Raw genomic sequence first — 17,588 nt, 5'->3', positions numbered from 1 at the left:
CAGAATCCGATTTTGTTTCCAGATTTTAAACTTTTGGGTCTCAGATCTAAGGCAAACCGGTATGAACTGCAAACAGACAGATGTGCCTTTGTAAAAAGTAGGATAAGATGGGCATTTGGAATGAAGAGTGGTCTCCATACAAAAATAATGGCTCCGTTTAGCAAAAAAACAAAAAACTCCAACTTTTACCTTTCTTCTCATGTGCGAGTCAAATAGCCAATGAAAAATGATGTTTCTAACACAACTAGGCAGTATGTTATTGAAAGATGACCGAGGATTTGGTGTTTTCGAGTCTGTTAAGAAATAGCTTTCAAAATGAGTTTCCTACTCGATTTTCAGGTGAAAATGTCAAAAAAGTTAATGTGTTCAGTGTTGAATTTCACATGTAAGATTTTCAAGAAAACACAGATTCAGAACAAAAAGATTAATATGATCTTGAAGGTGCCATGCCATTTTGACCCTTTGATGTTCTACTCAATGTAAATATACATTGTATTCTCTAATTAGCACTTTCAGAATTTGGGGTGTTTATTACAGCACAATAATGAAGTAATGAAACTAAAGTGGTTCTTTTAATGTACTCTTATAATGCAAATATACCTTATATTCTCTAATTAGCACACACAGGGGCACTTGTTAGAGCACAATAATGAAAGCTAAAGTTGTTCTTTCAATGTACTCATATAATGACCACATATACATCTGGGGGGTCTTTATGTCACTGAATTCAGTCATTGTAAATATCAGCATAGTTAAAATGATCAATCCATGAACACATTTTCCCACTCAGCAGCTGGCTGAAATAGAACTTGCCTCCTAGCTATTGCAGCATGTTTAACACTACACCAGTGCCTGTGACATTTGTAATTTATACATTGATATATACATTGTAACAGTGTAATCAAAAGAGACTGCTGTAGCATTTTGTTGTAACCATAGGTCTGCAGCAGATGGTATTGAAAAGCACAGGTCTTACACAGCATTTTTAAAATTTTGTTCTTAGAAAGAAAGCAGTTATTAATTAGGGAATATATGGTATATATTGGCTATACATGGCAGCCAGTATAACTCAGAGTGTTCATTAATTTTACAAGTACAAGGGTTTTCCACAAATCGGAGGGGGGTGATACTCTTTTCTTCAAAAATGTTTGTCAATTTACTGTATATAGGAGGTGTGTTAGCAGCAAAGTTGCTGGAGTAAATCCCCGGACCTGGCAACTAATGACACCACTGATAACTGGTGGAGGAAGTATCTGGGGAACCCTGGTAAGAAAGGCCAACTGACAGGAAGATACCCATATTGGCCAAGATGAGATAGCAGTGAGTGTTAAAGGCAGTGGCTTTGGTGAGTGGTAAAGGCAGTGGCTTTGGACCACTCAGCCACAGGTGGCTGACCAGTATGATTGGTGGTGGTGGTGGGATTTCCAGAGTGTGTAGAACCCCCAACTTTTAAAAGAAAAACACAACAAAAAAAACCCAGTCACTTGTCTTTTGAAATTTGGCTATTGTTTTATTCTTGCTCACATTTAATTGGTATTTTGCACACTTTGAGTAAATAGACACACTTGACTTTTGCTTTGGTGCCATTAAAGGAAGTCATTGCTCTTTTGAAAGTTTGGAAACCCAACCCCTTTCCTTGAATCACTTGACCTGATCCAGCCCTTGAACCCTTGAAAGAAAGAGAGAAAAAAGAAATGGAAGACACAGATTTTGATTGTTCCAGGAATTTAGCATATCCTACAATGGATTTATACAATCATCCAATCAATGTTCGGTTTGTTGAAGCTAAATATGGAAACCAGTGCTTTTAATTTTTGGCAGATAAAGCATGGTGCATGTGTTTACAGGTGATGGTTCCTGTGATCAGAGTACCATCCTTTTACTTTCATTCAGGTCGGAAATCATCACAAACTTAAGTCCAATGCTAAACCCATGCTTACTGCTCCAGTGGCCTAGTGGTTAGAGTGTCCTCCTCAGATGCGGGAAGTCGTGGGTTCGATCCCCGGCCAAGTCATACCAAAGACTTACAGAAATGGTACTAACAGCTGCCTCGCTTTGCGCTCAACATTAAGAGGTTCGTGTTAGGACTGGTCTGCCTGGTGTCAGGATAATTTGACTAAGTGGGACATTGTGCTACATGTCTGCGGCATGATGCCCCAGTGCTAGACATCACTATAAACTGTCACACTGCAGACATAGTGATATGATTGAAAAATTGTTAAAGCTATGTTAAAAATCCAAATCACACACACACACGCACAAACCATTGCTTAAATTATAAGCTCACCCTAAAGTTTGCAAAAGTTTGGAAATAATTAGTAAGGATATCCAGGTATAATTATGAGACCACCTGTTTTTTGACAAATTTATTATGCTTGTCTCCAGGTCTTGTCATGGGATAAATTCAGTTTTTAAATTGATATATGATACAAGTTGGTTTGTAGAAATAAGTGAAGCATTTATAATGCAGACAGTATCCTTAGAGGTTGTAGCCATTGGTTTTGGCTTCTGTCTACCTGAAGGTGTGCAGGCAAGCTTCTGTCCACCTAAAAGTGTGCAGGCAAGCTTCTGGGTCTGCGCCAGTAAATACACTGCTAAAATATCAACTTTTGTGAGACTTTTTTGTCTTTCAAAGATTTCATAACTGCTAAGAGCCAAGTTGTAATACATTGTTTTAAAAAAGGTCAGTTTTGGTTGTGCAGGATGGATGTTTGTTTATATGCCCACTGTAAGGTGGAGCATTTTATGCCATGATATGGTCAGTATGCCTTTCAGTCAACCGGTCTCACTGTCTGTTACCAATTTTGTTTCTCCACAATAACTTCAGTTGTCCACCATCTATAGTTACTAGACTTTGTGGATAGCTTGCACTTGGGCTAAAGAAGAATCCTATTGAAACTGGGGTCTGAAGGTCAAAGGTTGAGGTCACTGTAACTGAAAGAAGAAAAATGGTTTTAGCACAATAACTCGAGTTGTTCACTACCTGCAGTTACCAGAATTTGTTCATAGCTTGCACTTGGGGTAAGGGAGAACCTATTCTTTTTAAGATCAAAAGGTCAATCATCAAGGTCACTGATGTTGTTATTATGGATTAATGCCATTTTTCTGTATAAGATAGGCTATACATGGCAGCCAGTATATTTGGTAAAGAAAGAACCTAGAAAAAATCTAGGAAGAACCACCAACCCACAGGAAGCTATTGGCAAGTTTTCTCACATACGTTGGCCACACCCATATGTCACTGATCAGTAAAGGTGAGTGCCTTTGATCACTCTACCAATTAAGGTCACTGACTGAAAGAATAAAAATAGTTTTTTCACAGTTGGTTCTGCATCACATAGATGGACCAAACTTAGTGGATGTTTGTACTTGGGGTAAGGAAAAAGCCTATTGATTCTGGAGTCAGAAGATCAGTGGTCAAGGTCATTGAACAAATTTAAAAAATCCACAGAATAACTTTTGTTCTAGAACATTTTCCTTGATGAAATTTTTGTGGATGACTTGCACCTAAGGTAAGGATGAGGCCCCTTGATTTAGGGGTCAAAAGTTTAAAGGTCATGATCAATGTGACTATATAATAAAAACATGTTTTTCAGAACAACTTCTATGATCATACTTTATGGATGACTTCCCTCAAAGATAATAAAGAAACCTATTGATTCTGGGGCCAGAAGGTCAGAGGTCACAGTCATGGTATGTCTGATAACAAACAAATGGTTTCTGCTGATTAAGTTTAATTAAAGACCCTTTTGGTCAGTAATCTCCAGAGCCAACAACATCCTTCTAGGATTATTGAACATGGGGCCTGGCATAAACTGTGCCATTTCTCTGTACCTTTGTTCAAATAATACCTTCCATCTGCTTTGTATAGGTGGTATTTATAATGATATTCCTGTACATATGCATCCAAGGAAAGAGAAAGTGGCTTTATGTTTTTACTTTTTTGTGGCATTTGTTGTAAATAGAGAAAAGGGGTTCTTGATTTCAGCCAATCTCCTAGCTTGTAATTGCAAGTAAACCAAAGAAATTAACATTTATTTTGATTTCTTGACAGGCTTTTGGCATACATTTTACTGAATGGATGGCACCAATAAGATAATAGGCTTTTGGCAAGCTCATGGCTTTTTAGTCTGAACCTTGAGTACTTGTTATGTATACAGGACTTGGCCTTTGACCTCATTGTTCTTCTGTAATACCATATTTATCCTAGTCATATACTGCATATGAAGCAGAATGTGATTACTTGTTATGGAGCTGATCAGGGGAGACAATGTCATGCTACCTTATGGACTAGCTCAATTAGGGTAACGTAATATGATTGTTGCATCTTGCAACATAATTGAATATACTGTAATGTGGTTTAACAGCACATCATCACAGTCTTGGTTATGTACTGCCGAGTAAGTTCATGTATCGTTACAAAGGCATACAAAGGAAAGATAATGACAACATGGGTAAAAATCCTTTAAATAGACAAAAAAATATTATATAAATAGTACACTTTTAAAAAGTCCAGGACCTTCTCAGCAGAAACCTGATCATGGGATGCATCTCTGGGGCAAGATGGTTGCTTCCATCAATTGTCTCTTTCGATTTGCAGAGGCTGCATTGGACCTATTGTACTTCCCCAAGTATGCACTGGTGGTCTTGACATTGACTGCATTTAATGTACAGTCCATAGTCAGATTACATTGAAAATAGATGTTAGGACAGCAACAAGACATAAGCAGAACTTGTGGAAACCACTTGTTTTTTATCCCGACAGCGTAAAATTGGCTGTGCCAAGGGAAATGTTTGTACTTGTCCCTGGGCCGAGTGGATGCAGATTTGCACCTTGAGAATATTTGTATGAATTTTTTCAACTCTTAGCAAGCTCTGTAGCTCATGTTTGCTTAACATCAAGCATATGTCAATTATCAATTACTTTTGTCAGTTTTAGCCTACTGTTCAGTCCAGAATATGTCACAAAGGAAAAAAGCTCACTTGGCTTTGTTACACAGATAAGTGATGCAAACTTAATATTAAAATGGGTTCATATGATGTAAACAGTACATTCAGACCAAAAATGGCAGATTTAAACCCGTTATATCAAACTTGCATTGGGTGCCAGTGAATTATTTTTTAAAGCACTGTTAGTATAGCATCCTATTTTTATACAAACGTAAACAATCTTTTAGGACTCCTGCTATAAACATAAAACAGAACGTTCTTCATACCAACATTTGTAGTTAAGCAGAGTAAAGTTAACATTTTTATCTGTAAATTAAAGTAAATTTCGTGCAAACCTATATGAAGTTCAGTAGTTATAGTGACTTGTTTCGATTGATGCATCCTTTGTTTCAGTAAATGGGCGAATGTCTAAGTCAGATTTAACAGTGGAGCTTCAAAGTTGATACTGCTTTTGATTTTAAACATGCACTTTTCTTAACCCCTTGTATTAAGTAAGGATCAAATGAATCTTGAAAACAGTCAGTTTCATCTTGGGAAAAACCTGGAGTGGGAACCTGATAATTATAGGGTTTTTGTTTTTATGTGTAATCACCTGAAAATGGTTTATAGTCAGTCAAGAACAAGAATTGACCTCTTGGATCAAGGCAGATCACTCTGCCCACCTTGCTGTCAATTTTGTATTGGAAGCTTATCAGAACGAAATTGAGTTTTATCATGCATCATTTTAAGTTAAATCTCAAAAGAAATTATCAGTATTCAAGTGCACCTTTATGGAATAAACTTTGAAAGGAAATAAAACAAGCAAAAATTGTCAGATCCTATTGTGAAAGTATGGTTGCTTAGATGAAATATAACAGTTAAGTATTGTGTCCACCATTTCCTGTGAGTACCAGTAGTTCAATTAAGTTTGCAGATTCAGTAAACTGTCACATGTTTATCCTTGTATTTTGTAATGTTATCATATGGCCTCAAGGTAGATTAGATCTTCCTAATTTAGTCATATTTAGAACCTTAAGGACATCATTAATATTATTATTATTATTATTATTATTATCCTGCATTATGCTGTTCATGATTCTGGCCACTTTATACAAGTAATGCTGAGATGTTGCACATTGTTGTAGGTTAGAATGGTATTGTGTATGAAAATTTCATTAGATTGTGTTAGTCCAAGTATGTAACATTTGGCCAGATGGATTTTGCATGTAAAATGAGGAAGGAAGTGTGCTTATAATAGTGTTATTTGAGTATACAGTGCAGTTGATAATTAAAAAGGAGAATACCGTATTGAAACTGAAGCGGTAGTGATGTGTGCAAAATTGGGAAATGAAGTCTTATGATTGGTGGTACATCTTTCAGGAAGGATACTAGGGCTGGATTATTGCAGAGTAAGGGGTAATTTATAGGTCAAATACAGTATTCAAACTGAAGCACATAGCAGCTGACCGTTCGGAATGATAATGGAGGTGTGCAGATGTTGCTCAATTATCTTTTTCTTCAGTATATCTATTGTTAAAGATGCTTACGGAGAAACAAAGGGGATCAAAAAAAATTAATTGCTACTAATCATGCTGGATGAAAGAGTATGTGAATTTTTCTGTTTATACAGAAAAAATAGTATATGAAATGTGTGGCATATGTATTTTACGAGATCTGCAAGGCAATTATTATGTGGAATATGGTACTGAAAGTGAAGCCACAGCAGCATCTACCTACTGGCCTCAGTGTTATAATATGGGGAAGGAGGTGTTGTGTTTGTGATGTATCACATTAGGACTGGTAATAGTTTCATTGTCGTTAGCTTAGCAGCCAGTATTCACTTGGAACTAGTCCCAAGTTAAACTTGTATTGAAAGCAAAATTATCAGACCTATGGAGCGTTTTATTCTGAATGGATGTTGGGGATAGATTGATATGTGTACTAGGAATGGGATTAGCTTGCTCAAATGCAGGTAAAGGTATGCATGTGCATAAATCTGTGCTTTGGAAAGGTCATGCCTGTTAAGGACTGTAGTTGCAAGATTTCCATTCATTATGAAATGGCAGATGAATGTCAAACTGGTTGGTGGGGGGGGGGGGAATAAAATATTTTGTCAGGTACTCAAGGCAGATTGATTTCAGCAAGTTGTGAGACAATTTTAGAAATGAGCACAACTGAACTCTGCTCAAAAGAGACTCACTTTGCAAGTGAGACTGAAAGTGTGGACTTATGAAAGATGGTTCTCTTTTTTTGGTGGTTGTTTGCCATTTGGGGTTTAATGCAATTTCTCAGCACAGGATAGGCTATTCATGGCAGCCAGTATAACTAGTGGAGGAAGAACCTATGGGAAACCCTGGAAAGAACCATGGAAACATGGGAAACTACTAGCAAACTTTCTCATATACCCATATTGGCAGAGCCAGAGACTAGAATCCACGTAGACATGGGTGAGATGGCAGTGATCAGTAAAGATGAACATTAGATAACTCAGCCACACAGGACCCCTTGGTTGCATGAAAACTATTTTCTCACAGAAACTAAACAGACTTGGTAATTATTATGGTCATCATCTAAAGATGTGCATTTCAACAAATCACTTTGCTTCTGTGATGTTTGTTAGAGATATTGCCCTTTTTGTCATATAGCTAAATGCGATGTATAACAGAATCATGTGTAGTTATTGTAGGGTTTGATGCCATTTTTCAGCACACAATAGGCTATACATGGCGGCCAGTATTAATGGTGGAGAAAGAACCCGGGAAAATCCAGAAAGAACCACAGACCCACGAGAAGCTACTGGCAAGCTTTCTCACATACCCACATCAGCTGAATCGGAGACTCAAACCCACGCAGACAGAGGTGAGATGGCAGTGATCCATAATGGAGAGTGCTTTAGACCACTCTGCCACTTGGGGCCCCCAGAATCATGTGAATGCAAGTCTCAGAAATTTAAGTGGATTGCAGTGAAATCTGTGAAATATTATCTTCCAAAGATGCACATATTAACAGATACATGGGGTTCAAACCCGCGACCTCCTGCATCCAAGGCAGATGCTCTAACCACTAGAACTCTTTTTACTACTACTCCTGAATTGAAAGTTATTTTGATTTGGGGTTTTGACCAAAAGGCTTCATATGATGTCTAGTTTGTCTGAAATAAAAAATTGTGCCCATTTGATATCCAGGATGGCCACCGCAGTGGCATCTTGAAAATTGTACTGCTACTTCTAGACAGAAAAACATATTGACATTGGTTTTCACCATAAGTCTTCTGATGGTGTCCAGTTGGTACTAAGTGGTGTCAAATTCATGTCTGATATGGCCATTTTGGCAGCAATCTTGAAAATTGTTTTGCTACTCCTGACTGGAAAGTCATATTGACATTAGGCTTTCACCAGTAGACTAAAAATGATGCCTAGTTGGTCGTGAATGAAAATGCTGAAAGTCTGACTTTTTATCAACTTGGGGTTTTCCCAAAAGACCTCTTATGAAGTCTGACTGGTCCAGAATGAAAATAGTGCCAGTCTGATATCCAGTATGGCCTGCATGGCGGTCCTGTAGAAATTATGTTACTACTATTCCTCCTAAATTGAAGTCGTATCAACATTAGGTTTTTCACTGGAAGACTTCTGATATTATCCAGATGGTCCATATTGAAAATGATTCCGATCTGATATCTTATGTAGATTCTTGGAAATTCATTTCAGATAATAGAGTGTCTGTTCCTTCAAGGAACTCTTATTTATGGTGAAATTATGCTTCTCTATCAACAACAGTGATCCTGAAATCCCTGTGTTTGCCAGACATGTCCTGTTATCTAAGGTTTTGATTGGAACACCATATATTGGTCATTGGAGTTCTCAGGGAACATTATATCACCTAAGGGGTGTCCAAGTGGTCTTAAGCACTCACCATTATGGATCATTACCATCTCACCTCTATCTGCGTGGGTTCGAGTCTCGGGTTCGCCCAGTGTGGGTATTTGAGAAAGCTTGCCAATAGCTTCTCGTGGGTTGGTGGTTCTTTCTGGGGTTTTCCCAGTTCTTCCTGCTCCATTTATACTGGCTGCCATGTATAGCCTATGTTGTGCTGAAAAATGGCATTAAACCCTACAACAACAACAGCAACAAAAAATATCACCCAGAATTTGATTTGTTTGTCCATTAAACTGCTGAAAAAGCACCTAACCAAAGTGATATTCAAAGGTCATTAGGTCCAGTTTACATCAAAGATATGTATGGGACTAAGCTTGTTTGGAAAATACAATAGTATGTGTAGAAATCACTCCCTCCACCTTGCTCGAATTTCTTTAAACATATTATCATTTAATCATATTTTCTTAAAAGTGCATGGTAAGAAAGGACATGTAAACTCGGTCTATTTTATGAGTCCAGGCCCTTGAGTTATTGTTTTTAATTCCTTAACATAATGGCAATTAACATGGAAAAAAACACATTCTTACTGTCAATTAAAGATCACAAAATTTTTCCACAGGGTGTGGGGGCATTTAAGTTGAAAGGGTTTGTTTTAATCTGTTTAAATTGGGCATATTGAAACAATTTTTATTATTAAAATGTACTTTATTCTGGTAATTCACTTCCAAGGATTTGCAACTGAATCATATAAAGTTCAGATTATAAAAACAAAAACAATAATAGTACTACTACTAATAATAATAATTATCATTATTATTATTATTATTATTATTATTATTATTATTATTCCATATACATCTCTCCAGCTTCCATAACAACATTTCACAACAATTATTAAAATTCCCTTGTTCAAAACATGCAAAAATTACATCTCAGATAAAGATAAAAGTGACAATAATGTTCACTGAACACTTTGTCATATGTTTGTTTGAATAGAATATGACCTAGTGGGTAAATGACATTCAGCATTTACACTCTGCACCATAGCCACTAAATAAGTGACTGGGATCTGGCAATTTACTATCAAATTTTGGATATATCAATCAACCTGGAGGTCACGTCTATGTGTTAGAGGAACAGATTAGTTCCAAATATGTGGCCCCATTACTTCGTCAATTTTTGTGACTTACTGAAGTCAGTTTAACATATCTCTTCTAAGCAATTTTAAACTAAGCCCAATTCTTTCAAAAACATTTGTTAATATGTGTTTTGCAAAGTTTAAAATTGGCCAAACTTAATTGGAGCTTTCCTATTAGTGTGGACCAACAAGGGATGCAACTCCTTCCATCCTAAAGAAAAAAGAGCCTCACTTTCATGTCCACGCTGACTGGCCTTTCATGGGTGTTCCATTACACTGTTTCTTAAGTTTATTTTCATTTATTGTTTAAAATTAGCATCCAGTATAAAATCTTGATACATTAAATTTGTAGTGCCATCACATTAAGTTCCAAAAACATGCTGGAATTTAGGATTATGATTGTTTTGAAAATTTCAGAAACTTGAGTTCCATAGTAGTAGCTTCTGCACTAGTCCACTATGATCATAATTTTGAAGCACAATCAGTAAACAATATAAACCTTCAAGGATTTTAAGTGTAATGGCTGTAAATGTTTGAACTTCATCCGATTTCAACTGAGGCATTATTTACATGCAAACCGGAAGTTGATATTTTAAAGATGGTGACCGCCTAAGAAGTTTTTTATTTTGGACACTGACTTTATAAGTTTCTGCATCAAACGCTTCTGAATGATATTTGATTGGTTGATTATTCCATGGTGATGGAAAGGTTAAACGGTCTAATTTCATTTCAGTAGGGTCTGTTCATAATTACTCACTCCTGATGATGTCAGGGTGTCGGGTCAGAGAGGACTGATATGGAAAAGGCACGGTCCAGAAAAGCCAGTAACAGGTCAATAAGGACCATCATGGAAGAAAACCATTATAAAGATTCAGTAATAGTAACAATAATAATAATATTTTATTATTATATTCTTATTACAATTTCAGAATTTTTCATCCTTGTTTTTAAATAAGCCTCTAATCAGTTTCCTTTTCTTTTTTTTCTTTTTTTGGGAATTGTAACCTGCATTTTATACTGAGAATATTTTCAAAGTCATATTAGCAATAGGGGGTCAACATCATTTGCCCTACAATTTTCCACGCTTATCCTGTTTTCTTTCTCGAATTAATAACAACTTTTCTGTAAACCTGTGTCAATTCACTTACATTTTTATTTCTATTACTGAATCCAGAGATGATTTTTTTAACTGTTTTAAAGTGGAATTTCGCTTTTCTCCTGAATTGAATCAGATATTTCTTGATATAGACCTTTTTTTTTTTTATATCATCTCCGATCCAGTTTTTTAAAACGGTCTTACCAGTCCTATTCCGCAGCAACCTTTGTAAATTATTTGTTTTATATATTAGTGAACACATGACTGTTGTAAAGAGTATTCTGATTGGTCACAGGTTTAAATTCAGCCAGTGAAACTTCGTGTAATGGAAATTGATGACAATGGAAAGAAGAAGCATGCTTGCAAAACATGGTGTCCTGAGTTGTTGAGAGAGACCATGACACGAAAAGTTTATTTAAAAAACGTATGGAAATGGGAATGGCTGAAGCGAAAAGAAATTTAGTTGGTCCATTTATAATAATAATAATAATAATAATAAATAACAATAACGATGTTGTATAGCGCCTAATCATTAGAAGCTCTAAGTGCTTTACAGCATCAGACAACACCTGTAACATAAAAAGCATATATAATGATATGATTACAAAAAACAAAGACCATGAAATTTGAAAACAAACAAAAACATGCTGAAAATATTTCCGGTAGGAAACATTATTAGGTCTTTAAGTTTGTTCTTGCAGTCGAAATAAGTGAGTTTTAAGGGCACTCTTGAATGGGATCACTGTGTCTTGTGTCTAAGTTCAGTGGGCAATTCATTCCACGTTGCACGGGACCTGGCATGCAAGAGAACGTTATCCATATGACTTTGTTTTCATAGTGGGAATAATGAGTATACGATTGTCAGAAGAGGAGCGTAAGTATCTTGCTGGTGTGTACACATGGGTGAGGTCGGATAGGTAAGTTGGACTGGAGTCTGTCATTGAAACATAGCGCAGAGAACAAATTTTGTGTTTGATTCTGGATCAGATGGATAGCCAGTATAGGGTACAGAACAGCGTGGAGGTGTGCTCTGATCAAGTATGGTCCGAGTAGCAGTGTTTTGAACTTTTTGAAGTTTCTGGAGTAGATATTGAGATGAACCAGACAGAACTGAGTTATAATAGTCCAGTCTTGAAAGTTCTAATGAACACATGAGTGCTTTAGTGGCATCAACTGAAAGATATTTGTTAATGGAGCTGATGCGTCTCAGCTCAAGATATGCAGCCTTGTTCATGACATGTTGATGCAATGTGAGAGTACTGTCCAGAGTAACACCTAGGCTTCGCAATGGCTGTGTGAATTTAATGTTGGTGTTGCTGATATTTATTGTTTGAGGTAAAGGATGTGAATGAGAAGTCTTTGTGTTGTGATCAGAATGGCCTCAGTTTTATCATCAATCATCTGCAGCTTGTTACATGTCATCCATGATTTCACATCAGAAATGCACCTCTCTACACCTTGGATGGTAGCATCAACTTCAGTTGGGTGGCTAGATTTGTATATTTGGGTGTCATCAGAAAACAGTAATCGTGGTTGGAAGAGTTTGGAACAGCACCTACAAAAGGAGCTGTATGTGGAAAAATTGAAGCTCAGAAGACATCTGGAAAAAGTGCAGTTAATTAATATCAAAAGAAAGATTTCTTGCATGAGAGTACAGATGTGGCCCTCTGCCAGAAGATGCACACTGCATGTTGCCAATACAAGCACCAGCTTGAAAGGAAAAAGGCTCTCATTGAGAAGGAAAAGAAATGATTGCACATTGAGCACAAAAAAAAAGTCACTGGTGACAAAAAGGAAGGCTAAAGAAATCTTTGCCAAAGCCGCAAAAAGAGCTCGACTGGCATATCAACAGGTTGTGTCCATTGGAGAAAAAAACGAATGTATGGGATTATTCATATATAGTTGATGTACTTGGGTGTTTATTTTACAGGTTTGTTATGAAAAGAGATAAGTATCACATATTTGCTGCAGAAATTGACAAATTATTGTGACTTAATGACAATGAGAACACTTACATGCACGTGAAATGGCGGGGTCTCAAGAGGCAGCACCCCTGATCTGGGGGTCCATTTTCAGAGTTGTGTTGTTTTGCATGTTGTAATGCTATTCAGTTTAAGAGGTAAATAAATCTTACTTGTAGTCCACAGTCCCATAATGCCTAAATGAAAGTGATCAGTTTTGAAAAACGCTGGAACATGGGAAGTTTGGGTCACACTGGACAGTTTATCTGGTGATAATTTTCATCCGACAATGACCTATTGCAGAAAAATGGGAATAATTTTACACTGAAGATACAAATAAAACAAACTAATGATTTTGTAGAAAGCATGCATGTGAGATTTTGATGGTGGCAATCAGGTTAATTTGCTTATACAACTGGCAGCTTTTATACTGAACCAACACTGCCACTAACCCTTCTTTGTTACATTCATTTTTGATAGCAAAGAGATATTTTGAATATTTTTCTGTCACAAGGCAGCTAAAAGAATCAGTATGTGCCTTATGCATGAAGAAAGTTCACTAGTACTATAACAAATTAGCATACTTTTCATCACCCCTCAACCATCTAGATTTTTAGATATTTACCTCTGTAGCAGACAGACATTGGCTGTTCATTTGCAGCCCCATTTATCACATTTGATCTCCAGTGCAAGTCTAACTGTGACAGGCAGTCACCAAACAAGCCAATCCATTTTCAAGCCTAACTCAAAGTTAATCTAAACCAAATTACAGATTTAGCTTCAGTGTGTATTTATAAATTCTAGGCTTATGATAATTAGGTTTTCTACCTTAAAAATTAGGGAGGTGTCAAAATATGAAGCTATCCATTGAGACCTTGACATTATTTATGGCTTGATAAACAACCCTTTTAAATGATTTCCCCCTAGTCCGCGCTGGAAACCTTTACACCAGTCCTTCACTCCATCAGGTTTGTATATCTGTGTATCAGCACATGTTTTTAAAACATTAGAATGGAATTAAATATTGTTGTTCTGTGAAATTCCATTATAATGTTTTCTGAGAGAAAAAATTAATTATTTAAATAAATAATTAGTTTGAGATTAAACTAGTTAATTAGGGAAGGATAATACAAAAACTATGGCAACAGCAAATCTGGAACTGAAAATGACACATTTCTTGTAATTTAATAATTACCTATTGTCAAACTTTAAATTGATTTATTTTTTAATTTTACTTTTCGCACATACATGGCCAAAACATTAATTTTTCTTGCGTGTCGCTTCCTGTTGGCGGGTGGTTCTTAGGAGGGTTTTCCCTGGTTCTTCCTTCACCAGTTATTCTTGCCACCATGTATGGCTAGCCTATCTGTCACTGAGAAATAGTGTTTAACCCCAAAAATAAACAATTATGTTAATTTTCAATACAAAAATGTCAGTAAGAGCCATTAGAATTTTATGATCAATGATATGCCATCTATTCCCTAATTAATTCTTCACTCTAAATTATGGACCCATTCTTGAGAACAGAAAATTTAAAATATCCAGTTTAAGACATGTGGTCTGCTTTGAAATTCATAATTAAAATGAAATACTACAGCAGTCTCAGTTGATCACACTGTCAGTGTATAAATTACTGATGTCACATACTCACATCTAGTGTTAAACATGATGCAATAGCTGGGAGTTAAGTTCAAAGGCTTACAGGTCATACTTCATCCAGCTGCTGAGTGGCAAATGTGTTCATGGATTGATCATTTTAACTGTGCTGATATTAACAGTGACTAAATTCAGTGGCATAAAGACCCCCAGATGTACATGTGGTCATTATAAGAGTACATTGAAAGAACAACTTTAGCTTTCGTTATTGTGTTCTAACAAGTGCCCCTGTGTGTGCTAATTAGAGAATATAAGGTATATTTGCATTATAGGAGTACATTAAAAGAACCACTTTAGCTTTCATTACTTCATTATTGTGCTCTAATAAACACCCCAAATTTTGAAAAAGTAATGCCCCCCACCCCCATGGTGTGAGAGAGAGGGGCCAGTTTAACCCAATAGGTGAATTGGTAGCCACCTAGTGTGCCAAGATTTGTGGTGTCAAAGATGAGTACAGTCAGGTTATTAATTTATTACTTTAGTAGACTGAATAATTAAATTGATAAATTCTCAACTGAACATGTGTTAACACATTAGCCCCTAGAGCTTTTTGTCATTTTCGCATGAAAATCAAGTTGGAAACACATTTTGAAAGCTATTTCTGAATAGACTCGAAAACACCAAACCCCTGGTCATCTTTCAATAACATACTGCCTACTTGTATTAGAAACATCGTTTTTCGTTGGCTATTTGACTCGCGCATGAGCCGAAGGGTCAAAGTTGGAGTTCTTATTTCTTTTGTTTTTTTTTTTGCTAAACGAAGCCATTATTTTTGAATGGAGACCACTCTTTATTCCAAATGCCCATCTTATCCTACTTTTTGCAAAGGCTTATCTATTTGCACCAGTTTGCTTTAGATCTGAGACCAAAAAGTCTAAAATCCAAACACAAAATCGGATTTCCACCATGGGCGAATTTTGGGTTAAAAACACTCCGGTCCAAAATATGAGGTTTTTCTATCTGTATTTTGTAGTGCAACTAGATATTCCAGATTATTTGGTATCATTGTAGAGCTACATCTGTCTACCTTTCTATAATACCACTCACTTTAGTGTATCGTGCATGACCATGATGCTACAGAGCTTGGCAGTAGGTTACTACCTCCTGCCCTGTAAAGTCGTCGCTAGGGGTTAATGTGTTAATACTAATGAACAGTTTATAATATGCAATGCCCCAAGAGGGGGGATGCAAGGTGGAAGGTTCACCTAGGGTGCTTAATGCCCTTGCACTAGCATATATATATATATATATATATATATATATATATATATATATATATATATATATATACACACACACACACACACACACACATACACATACACACACACACACACACCAGACAGAACGGAAAGTGCTATCTCTGGATTCCTATAGAAGAATGCTTGATGATAATAGGCAGAATTAATATTTAGTACAGATGATACTATCATACATGTTAGAGAATTTTAATTTGTACTCGACAGAGATTCGAACCTAGGTCCACGGGTAAATGGCACACATTGCCTTGCCTGCACACACGAGCCTATATTCACTCTCAATTAAGCACACATCACCAAAAAAATTAATACTAATGAACAGTTTATAACATGCAATGCCCCAAGAGGGGGGACGCAAGGTGGAAGGTTCACCTAGGGTGCCAAATGCCCTTGCACTAGTGTATATATATATATATATATATATATATATATATATATATATATATATATATATACACACACACACACACACACATATATATACACATACATCAGACAGAACGGAAAGTGATTTCTTTCCCTGGATTCCTATAGAAGAATGCTTGATAATAGTGGGCAGAATTAATATTTAGTACAGATGATACTATCATACATGTTAGAGAATTTTAATTTGTTCTCTACAGAGATTCAAACCTAGATCCACGGGTAAACGGCACACATTGCCTTGCCTGCACACATGAGCCTATATTCACTCTCGACTAAGCACGCATCACCAAAAAAATGATGTTACTCAGTCTGTGTCATATGCACTCGTATGTAGCAGACACTCGCATGACGACCTGGTAATTAATTCTCATGTATCTACACAGTCATTCAATTCCTATGAAAGAAATCAAGGTATGTAGAATTAATTATAGAGAATTATAAATATACACCCAACAGAATGGAAAGTGCTATCCCTGGATTCCTGTAGAAGAATGCTTGATAATAGTGGCAGAATTAATATTTTAATACAAATACTACTGTCATACAGGTTAGCAAATTTTAAAAGATTCTAACCCAGGTATATATATATATATATATATATATATATATATATATATATACACACACACACACACACACACACACGAGGATAAACAAGACCAACATTGAAAGACAATATAGCAACTATGTGTTCTAAGCTTCTTTTTTTTATCACCTACATTTTAGGCAATTTGTAATCATTGCTTTTATCTTCTAGTGGTACTAATCACCATCATGCCGAAGCATAAAACATGTTTCCTATTACACTGGTTTTAAATTTAGGCAGATGGGGTTTTTTAAATTTAAAAAAATTATTATTATTATTATTATTATTATTATTATTATTATTTATTTTTGTTTATTATATTTATTTTTTTTAAATGTAGGGGAAAATCACTTGGGTCAGCAGTGAGATCAGGGACAATAGGCTAACTGGAAACATGTTTCTTTGTTTGGCCTAGCCAGTAGCAAATCATAGTGTAATACTATTTATATTCCAGTGATTAAATGAAAATTCTGCATTTAGGTCAGTTTTTATGATAGGAGCCATGAAAGTTTTTAATATATTTATCTTAAGGGTTAGTTCACCACCAACAAAATTGTCACCTACTTTTCATGCACAAGTGGTTTGGTCAGTTTTACCATTAGCTTTATTTCTCCTTCGCTTTCTTAGGTACCTAAAACTTTATGGCCGTATTCATATGTACA

General features: G+C 36.1%; 1 protein-coding gene across 7 annotated transcripts in view; it reads left to right on the top strand.

Moving 5' to 3' along the window:
- LOC149807893 (phosphatase and actin regulator 2-like) overlaps window positions 1-17,588 on the top strand; it is a 175,204-nt gene that overhangs the window by 88,779 nt on the left and 68,837 nt on the right. Inside the window, exon 1 of one of the 7 annotated variants that reach the window (XM_089971744.1) lies at window positions 6,754-6,901. The exons of the other annotated variants lie outside the window; for them this stretch is intronic. Within the exon in view, the coding sequence (XP_089827870.1) occupies window positions 6,841-6,901 (61 nt within the window). The 5' untranslated portion in view covers window positions 6,754-6,840. Of the gene's footprint in view, window positions 1-6,753; window positions 6,902-17,588 lie in introns of those variants that run through there. 7 annotated transcript variants of the gene reach the window in all.

This window comes from Sinohyriopsis cumingii, chromosome 1 (genome assembly GCF_028554795.1).
Source record: "Sinohyriopsis cumingii isolate HCF-2022 chromosome 1, ASM2855479v2, whole genome shotgun sequence".
Lineage (NCBI taxonomy): Eukaryota > Metazoa > Mollusca > Bivalvia > Unionida > Unionidae > Sinohyriopsis > Sinohyriopsis cumingii.
This window is presented reverse-complemented; position numbering and strand designations above follow the sequence as displayed.